The sequence below is a fragment of the Lolium perenne genome, chromosome 1 (assembly GCF_019359855.2).
Source record: "Lolium perenne isolate Kyuss_39 chromosome 1, Kyuss_2.0, whole genome shotgun sequence".
NCBI lineage: Eukaryota > Viridiplantae > Streptophyta > Magnoliopsida > Poales > Poaceae > Lolium > Lolium perenne.
In genome coordinates, this window is record NC_067244.2 from 206970613 (window position 1) to 206980406 (window position 9794).

Genomic DNA, 9794 nt, shown 5'->3' on the forward strand with positions numbered 1-9794 from the left:
TCAGCATCACTACAGTTTATGCCGTTGTTTTCTTTCTCTGTCGGTTCTTACATTGGATTTGATTGTCTATCTTCCCATTTTCATTGCTAAACTGGTAAATTTGGACCCACCTATGTCTCAGCTTGGAATTATGATTTTTCAGTTTTTGGGTGTAACTACGTACTTCATATCTATGTACTTAGATTTTTATATTTGCCTCGATGCTTATGGCATTTTCCGTAAAGTGATACTAGAAAAGCGTAGTATTTTTTCCAGATGCCCTTTGCCATCTTTTAAAAGAATGATATCATTGGGAAAGCGTAGATATGTTGGGCTCTTTTGGCCTTGTACAACCTTTTTTCTTGTGCAGCGCCAGTTTTGGCAACAGTATGATTTGTACTTGTCATTTTTTAACACTAGGATGGATTATCTTGTGAGCCTTGGAATGGAGGAAAATGGGGGCTATTATTTGTTTGGATACTACAAACTCTAAGTTTTGAGCTTGTACAGAGCCAAAAAGAAAAAGACCCGCACAGCGACACAACATTTGACAACTTTTGCTTTATTATCCAATCACTGGCGCCTACTAGGAGATGCATCCTCCTGGATATCATCTGCAGGCGGTCCACGATGCTCCGTCACTCCACTTCACGCTTTGCCGGCCATATGCACCTTGACCGCTGGGAAAGTGAATTGACCATCTTGTAAATATTCTAGTACGTGGGGGAGTTAGAGATTTTTCCACTACAAATGATATCATTATTGAAAAGAGGTTGAAGATATGAAAGTGAGAGTTGCATGAATCGGTATAAAAATATACTACTAACGAGCTTAGCAACAGAATTGGATAGTATAATTAAGTACCTTGGCATCCATTGGCGATGTAGGGATTGCCATGGTAATGCTCTTTGCACTTGCAGACGTAGCCTTCGGAGTCATAGGCTGCATTGGCACAGGAACTGTTGCCGCTGGGGCAGCTGTCGCGCTGGCAGGAGCCGTTCCTGATGGCGAAATCAAGCACCAAAGGGAAGCCCCTGGTGAGCTTCTTAGAGAGCACCTCGTAGCCGGCCATGTCCTCGGCAGTGAAGTTGTACCAGGACCCCTCCACCACCATGCCATAGGAGCACGGATTGTATTTCCAGAAAGTGTTGTCGCCAGCCACTGCCTCCTCTAGGATGACCGCGGTCTCGATGACAGGCATAGTCGGCCACGGCGGCGGCAGGGCGACCCGGCAGCAGCCGAGGCCGGAGCAGGACCCGGTCGGGGCGGTGACCCGGAAGGGGTCGTTTGAGGTGCAGGAGAGGGGGTCCGGGTAGGGCTTGATCTGGTAGGACATGGAGGACTTGACGTTCCAGCCGACGCCGACGAGGTCGTCGCGCGGGGACAGGAGGAACGGCCCCGCCCTGTCCAGCTCCATGTATTGGCCCTTGGTTAGGCCCGCGGCTTCGCTCGTGAAGCACCGGGAGGTGACGCCGCCGTACACGCGCACCTCGTTGGTCTCGAGCGATATGCCGAACAGCTCGACCGGCTGGTACGTGTACTTGCAGCCTGAGGTGTCGGTGCCGAATTTGCACCGGTAGATTGCCTGGTATGGCGGGTCGTTGTGGTTGTAGGCGAGGAAGGCGCGGGGTGGAGTGAAGGAGGTGTTGCAGGTGACCTCGAAGCCGGGGAGGAAGCAGCCGGGCTTGTCCATGCCGAAGGGGAACGGGATGCTCATGCCTCCGCACTTGTCCCGGCAACCCGGACGTCCCATCATCCCCTGCCGCGGCCGGCCTTGTAGTTCATGAGCGGCAGCCGCGACGTGCTGTGGGATCACTGTTGCTACAAGGAGGAGTAGGATCGATAGCAGCTGAGAATACTGGACCAGTTTCGACAGCGGAGCCATTGCAGTGTGTCTTCTGCTAAGTAGCTAAGCTCACTCCGTGTTATATAGACGCAAAACCTTTCTTTTCTAGCACGTTGCAGCCGCCACATGTTGCGCGCGCCCACGGTTTTTGACGCTCAGAACAAACCGTTCAAAGCATGATATAATCGTGGGGCTTGTGAGACCCAGCAGCGACAGCTTTATGGCACTACTCAGCGTACCACCCACGACGATTTTCCTAGCAACGCCGTGACCTACGGGTCAAGTATCTACACACTAGTAAGGAAAACCTTACTAGGCTCTTCTGATAACACGCTAGTGGTAATGGATGGTTACGTGCTGGCCGCGTCCCCCGAAGCGTCCCCCAAACCGTGCCGGATTGAGCATTTGGGGATGTGTTTTGTTCGTGCCGCCTTTGGGGGACGTCGCTCCCCAGCCGCGTCCCCCAAACGCCGTCCCCAAACATTTAAATTATTTTTTTTACACAGAACCATTTATCAAATATAGCATATGAATAAAAATGTTTGCGAGGATTGTTTTCAAATTAAATTACAACAAATAATAAAACAAGTAAACAAATATAATAAATAGGGGTAGATGCTATATCAAGGTGCCACGGTATTTTCTTTGATCCTCCACAAATGCTCAACGAGATCAGCTTGAAGTTGCTCATGCACATTGCTGTCACGGATCTCTGCGTGCATGGCGAGAAAATCAGCAAAATCTGCAGGCACACTGGTGGAAAAAGGGGCTTTGGTCGCGGTTGGCAACTGCCATTAGTCGCGGTGGCGCAACCGCGACCAAAGTATCGCGACTAACGCCCCCCCCCCCCCCCCCCTTTAGTCGCGGTTCCTTACGAACCGCGACTAAAGGCCCGTCCACGTGGGCCGCAGGCGAGCGCCAGGGCGGAGGACCTTTAGTCGCGGTTCTTCTGGCCAACCGCGACTAAAGGCCTCCGCAGGGTTTAGGGTTTTAGCCCCCCTCCCCCTAAATCTGGTTTCTTTTTAATTTGTATTGTTTTATTTCTTTTGGGTTTTAATTTTGAAGGAGTTTCACATATTGTACGGTGCATCGTATACATACATCCATTTGAATTCACAATTTCAAACAAATTTGAAATTAGAACCAAAAAGAATTCAAGAGGAATATACAATATATATTCAATATCGGATGACCATATACAATATATATTCAATATCGGATGACCATATACAATTTTGAACAAGTTAGTTACAAATTCTGGTGCATATAAAGTTCTACGTCATCGTAATAGTGTTCTCCTCTAGGATCGATGACTTCCCTCGCCAACCATCCAGCTAGTTCCTCTTGAAGTGGTCGGAAGCGAGCTTCGGGACTAAGCGTCTTCCGGAGGGTATTCCTCGGGATGTTGTTCTCACACTTGGTCCCGCTCATTGCAGTATCTCCGGATCCTCTCACAAACATAGTATCCACATAGATTGGTCCCCGGTGGCTGAATATCCCCGCCGTCCGCACCGCCATTTTAAAATGTAGCTCTTTTTGAATTCACCGACCTTGGTATCTACGAACCGTCTCCAAACCCTACGAGGCAAAGAAAATTAAATAAACAAGAGAGTTATTAATTAGTTACTTGATATTAGGAAATGATGAACGAAATAGGCCGATCGATATAGAGCGCAAATGAATGAAAATAATTACTTTTGCATCATTTTTCTCATGTCGCCCAAAGCGCCGGATCCATATTCAGAGAGTCGTGGACGAGAACCGAGGAGGTCTGAACTTTAATTACCATAAGAATCCAGTGGAACTGCGGACACGATACATGCACGATCATGCATAACTCATCGATTAGCCACATACCATGCATGGAGTAAACAAAAGAGAATGTGCTCAAGACAGAAACACTCACCCAAAATGGTAAGGAAATAGAATATCACTTTTCTCGTTGTCGTTTTCTAATAAACCGCCACAGTCATCCTCCACGCCGGCGGGGTGGTGTTCTAACACATGTGAATTAACGATGTGTGGGTCAATGAACCCAACATCATGGATGTTCCTTATTCGCATTTCCCGCTTCTTCATTCTGCATAATAGCGTACACAACAAGATAGTTAGGACAATATATATATATATATAGTGCGAGGCAATGAACGAGATGGGGTAGAAATTAATAAATCACTTACGTAACGTAGCAACCGATGATAGATTTGTCGAGGTCGCGCAGATTGAACAATTTGGAACAATTCACTCGTATGAATTTGTACCCGGTAATGTTTGAAGTGATGCTCATATCTAACTTCCGCATAGATATACTCTTTGGCGTTTTTATGTTTTATGTAACCCTTGTACCAATTTAGCAGACCTTTCATTTGTCGAGGTAGATCCTCTTCTGCGCAGGCTCGACAAGAGGGCCATTCTTCACATATGTAAATACTACGTCCTTCATTGGCGCCTCATCAAGGCCTAGCAAAGGCACGAAGAGTGATACCTAAGTCGGCCGCTTGTTCTCCGGCACTCGTTACGGTCAATCCATGTGCTGCCGCAGCTGCTATGATATCGGGGGCATCCGGATCGGCGGCTTGCACTATGAGCGGGGCGATCGATTGTTTACTTTGTTCCCCGAGTGGGCAACTTCTTTCCCCCTTTCTAATTTTGACTCGGCCTCGTCCTCCAAGGCTTTCTTCTCCGCCAACTCTTGGTTCCTCTTGAACGCGAGTGCTTGCCTACGAAGTTAACGTAAATAGTCGTCGAGCAGATTCTTCGCGGCTTGGGACGGTGTGTTCAAAAATGACTTAGCCCATTGCTTTTGCTTGTCGAATATACCGGCTTGGGCTCGCCCTCTCTTTTCTTCTTGCACTCCTCCTTCCATTTCTCATCTGAGCAGCCACGGCCTCTGCATTTTCCTCGACACTAAGTTCCCAAGGCCTCGGGATGAGAGGCTTCGGTGATGGCTCTGGTATCTTTGTTTTCTTAGGTACATAAGGGTCCGGGTTAATAACCCAGGACTGCTTCGCTTCTTCGCCGGAGGTGGATTGGGGGCGGTGTCCGCCGATCACCCACCTGACGAGGATCGGGGGCGGCGTCGCTACCCGCCGGAGGTGAATTGGGGGCGGCGTCGGGCGACGTGAACGAGGTGTAGGTGAAGCACCACCACCACCGCCGCCACCGCCACCGTCACCGCCACCGCCACCGCCACCGCCACCACCACCACCGTACGGGGTGGACTTGTTGGCGCCTCGCCCGGAAACTTGATAAATTTCTTCTCGCCATAGAATGAACTCGGCGCTTGACATCTCCAAGTCTTTTCACCCCTTCGTGTGTAGCAATGTCAATGTCCAGGTCCTCAAACCCTTGGACTATCTCCTCCACCGTGACACGAGCATAGCCATCTTGAATGGGGTTGTTGTGGTGGAGTGCTCCAGTGGCAAAGCACTGCCGATGGCTACCTTCATGGACATGTTCCCGATAGGATAATACAGATGACATGCTTTCATCTCCTTTATATCGTCCACGGGGTAGCGAGGAGGCTCCGGTGCAGTAATTTGGACCACCAGAGGCTCCGGCAAGTAATTTCTATCGTCGGTGCACCAGCCGGTGAGGCCTCCGTGGAAGCCACGCTGCTTCTTCTCCGCCGCTCGGCTTCCGAGATCCATTGGATGATCTTCATGTCGCGCCCGAGCTGCATCTCTTTCGGCTACTAGTACACTCACGGTTTCCTTCAAAGACATCCATTTCCGTTACCAACTTCGCCACAACATCTCGCATCCCGATCCATCTTTCTCTTACGGCTTCGTAACCGTACGGGTCATCGTCTGGGGAACCCTACTTTCCACGAAATGGGCCCCATGCCTCGTACACGTCCTCCGTGTTCGGGATTCCCGAGGGCTTTTGTCGGGCGTCGTTCTCTCCGTTGAACTTGATCCTCCCCTCTTGAGCATCCCTCATTGCCTCAATAAGCTTTTGGGTGGGTGTAATTATTTTGCCCCGATAAACACACTCCCTGTCTCCGGGTTCAGCCGATCCCCCATGCCCGTACCACCAGCCTTTTGGCCCTTGGGTCCCATCCCTCCGTACCCGGACGGATTCCTCGCGCCCCTCGGCTCGCTCTCCATCTTCTCCCACCTAGGCTGCCAAAAGCGATACCCTCCTGGCCCCATAATATGATTGTACTCCTTCTTGGCCGCATTCTTCTTATTTTTTTTCGACATTTCAAAGAACTGCTCTGATTTCTTTTGCTTCACAAATTCTGGCCAATCATGTTGCAGTTTCTCATATTGTCCTTTGAAATCCGGAGTCTTGCCCTGCTTGACAAAGTCATGGGCTAGATTTTGCTTGTATTTCCGGAATGCGTTGGCCATCTTAGAAAGAGCGAACTGTTTGACTAGCTTGCACCTCTCCTTGTTTTCCTGAATCTTGTTACCCTCCTCATCGTATTTGCGGTATTCCGGAGGTAGAACGAAATGTTCCATAAGCTTGTTGAAGCAATCTTTTTTTGTTCTCTTAGCGACAAAAGTGAAACCAAGACGTGCCTTCTTTGGCTCATTCCACTCCTGGACGGTGATCGAGACGTTGTCTCTAACAACGGCTCCGCATTGGCTGATAAACTTGGTGGCGTTCTTGCTGGGCTCCAGCGGCCTGCCGGTTGCTTCCTCGACAACATCGATGGTGCATGTTTCGTTTGGTTTCATCGTCTTGGTTGCGCCACGCTTTGACGACGTACTCGATTTTTTCGACGATCCGGCCGAGGGCTAAAATAAGAAAGAGAGTCGCGCGCGTTAGTACACACACATTTATTCAAATCAGTTAGTTTGTATCACCAGACGCTAGCTCAATATGTATATATATACCTCGGCGCCGGAGGTGGTTGCTACTTCCAATTCAAGATCGTCGTTTATCGTCGTTCCTTCGGCATCATCTTGCTGACGGCGCCCTTCATCTTCACCGTCAAGGTTCAGATAAGAAGAGATATCATCTTCTTCTTCTCCGGTCGGCACATATAGAATATCGCCTTTTATGATGCCGAACATATGGTCTTCAGCATCCGGATCATAGTTGTCCAGAATCGGGTCAGCTCTATCGTCCGCCATATGTCAGTCCTGAAAACATGTAGTAAAAACAAATTAATTAAGTGAAGAAGGGGGGCGGTGGCGGTGGCGAAAGGGCGGTGGCAAAAGGAGGGGGCGAGGAAGGGGTGCGCGCGGAGTCGGAGTCGAGACACAACACATGCATATATGCGGGGTCGCGGTGGCGAAAGGGGGGCGGCGGAAGGTGGGCGCGGGGTGGGGGTGGCTAAAGGGGGGGCGGCGGTGGCGGTGGCGCCGCCTCGCCGCGAACACCGGCGTCGGCGCGTATAAGGAGGGGAGGCGAGGGCCTCGCCGCCCCCTCCGTATACACGCGGGGTCGGTGACGAAATTTTAAGTCAAATTTTAAGTCAAATTTTTACACAATCTTTTTTAAGTCAAATTTTAGTTTTTTTACACAAACTTTTTTAAGTCAATTTTAATTTTTTTAAGTCAAATTTTAGTTTTCTTTACACAATCTTTTTTTAAGTCAAATTTTATAGTGTACAATTTAAATTAACAAATTGTGAGATAATTAATAAAAACAAAAAAACAAAAACAAGGGGCCGACGATCTCTCTCTGTCTCTCCTCGCTCATCTCTCTGTCCGGCCGCGCGTGGGCGAGCGAGGCGGCGGCGTTGAGGCCGGGCGGGCGAGCGAGGCGGCGGCGCGATGGGCGAGGGCGCGCGGCCGGTGGGCGGTGATATAGTGGCGGCGGCGTGGGCGAGAGGCCGGGGGCGGCGCGCGCGCGTGGGCCGGGGCGGGGCGCGGTGACGACGACGTACGGCGAGGAAGACGGGGCGGCCGGGGCGCGCGAGGACGACGACGGGGCGGCGGGCGACGGGGCGACGGCGGCGGCGCGTTGTCGACGGGCGGCGGGCGACGGGGCGACACGACGCGGCAGCCTTCGCGCGGAAGATGCGAAGAGGCGACGAGATCGAATCTGCGAAGAAGATGAAGTGCGCGGGCAGGCGCGAGTTTTTATACCAAATGGCCTTTAGTCGCGGTTGGGGACACCAACCGCGACTAAAGGTCACCCTTTAGTCGCGGTTGGTGTCCCCAACCGCGACTAAAGCCCATTTTCGCCCCAATTGCGGTTCCCGCGGAAAACGACCTTTAGTCGCGGTTGGCCAGGCCAACCGCGACTAAAGGCATTTTTCGAAATTATTTCGAAATTAAATGTGAAAAATACAACTAATTCAATTCAAAATCTTAAAAATACAAATAATATATCAAAAAATTCAGAAAAAGAAACTAATTCAATTCAAAATCTTAAAAATAGAAATAATATATCAAAAAATTCAGAAAATAAAACTAATTCAATTCAAAATCTTAAAAATACAAATAATATATCAAAAAATTCAGAAGAAAAAAACTAATTCAATTCAAAATGTTTAAAATACATATAATATATCAAAAAATTAAGAAAAATAAAACTAATTCAAATCAAAATGTTTAAAATACATATAATATATCAAAAAATTCAGAAAAATAAAACTAATTCAATTCAAAATTTTAAAAATACAAATTATCAAAAATTCATAAAAATAAAACTAATTCAATTCAAAAGTTCGTTGGCCCCCTCTTCCCGCCTCTTTCCGCCGACCCCCTCTTCCCTCCTCGTCTTCCCGCCATTTCTTCCCTGTCTTCCCGCCTCTTTCTTCCCGCCAATTGTTTCCCGCCAATTTCTTCCGGCCTCTTTCTTCCCGCCAATTTTTTCCCGCCAATTTCTTCCCGCCACTTTCTCCCCGCCTCTTTCTTCCCGCCTCCTGTCTTCCCGCTCCCATTTTTCCCGCCATTTGTCACTACATATAGGTAGCCCGGCTTGGCCAGCATTATCATCTCTACAATCTCTCATCACTCTCTCATGGCTTCCACCGCACCCACTCTAACCTACCAGCAGGTGGAGGAGCTTTGCGCCTCGAACTACCCTTGCCCTCCGGGCTACCGCGTCCTCGCCGCCGGGAGCCTAAGCGCCGGCGGCGTGCCGGTCCCTCCCGTCCCTCAGGGTACTGCGCGCCGGGCGGCCATCACGAACCACTACTACCTCGACCTCACGCCGGAGCAGCGGATGAATCCCCGCTGGCATCCCGATAACCAGCATACTTGGGACGCCTTCTTCATCAATCGGCGTGAGAGGGCGCTCGCCAGGTATGAGGAGGACGGTCTGCCTCCTGGAAACTTCCACGAGGCCGGCCGTCGGCTATGGTGGTACGGCCGGACTCTGCAGAGCGTCATGGACTACATCACGGCCGGCGATATCCCCCGCCCGCGCTACCCTCGCCCGAGCCACGAGCGCCGCCCGACGACAGCCGACGACAAAGAACGACGACGACGCCGGCAACTTAGAAGGCGATGACTACCAGTACAACGGCGGCGGCTATGAAGACTACGAGTATGCATATTATACGCCTAGGCAGGAGTATGACTAAATCACTCCAAATTTCATGTATGCAGGAGTATGACTTAGTCACTCCAAATTTCCTATATGCAGGAGTATGACTTAGTCACTCCAAATTTCATGTATGCAGGAGTATGACTTAGTCACTCCAAATTTCCTATATGCAGGAGTATGACTTAGTCACTCCAAATTTCATGTATGCAGGAGTATGACTTAGCCACTCCAAATTTCATGTATCATCAGTGCTATCTCGAGTCAATTGAATCATTCGAAAATGGACACCAAACACATCACGGGTAATATAATTCACATGATTCATTCAACAAAGTTTGGTACAATAAATTATTACACATCATTTCTTCCCTTGTGTCCCCGCTTGCTTACGATTGTGCCGTATCCATGGAGCATCCTCATCATTTAACTTAATGCTTGGGTCGGTGTTCACTTTGAAGGGCGGAATTTCAGCAAACATATTATAATCTTCTGACATGTCCGTCTTGTCCTCCACTCC

General features: G+C 49.6%; 1 protein-coding gene across 3 annotated transcripts; it reads right to left on the minus strand.

The window, feature by feature from the left end:
- Positions 1-425: 425 nt before the first annotated feature.
- Positions 426-1894, minus strand: LOC127321598 (wall-associated receptor kinase 1). 3 transcript variants are annotated; one of them, XM_051350625.2, is made up of 2 exons: positions 844-1894; positions 426-723 (listed from the first exon to the last, which is right to left on the minus strand). In XM_051350625.2, the coding sequence occupies exons 1-2, from the start codon at positions 1862-1864 to the stop codon at positions 590-592; spliced, it is 1155 nt and encodes a 384-aa protein (XP_051206585.1). In that variant the 5' UTR covers positions 1865-1894; the 3' UTR covers positions 426-589. The 3 variants fall into 3 exon arrangements, with proteins under 3 accessions (XP_051206585.1, XP_051206593.1, XP_051206590.1); XM_051350633.2 differs by having other exon boundaries at positions 426-659; positions 844-1893; XM_051350630.2 differs by having other exon boundaries at positions 426-692; positions 844-1893.
- Between the last annotated feature and the right edge of the window lie 7900 nt (positions 1895-9794).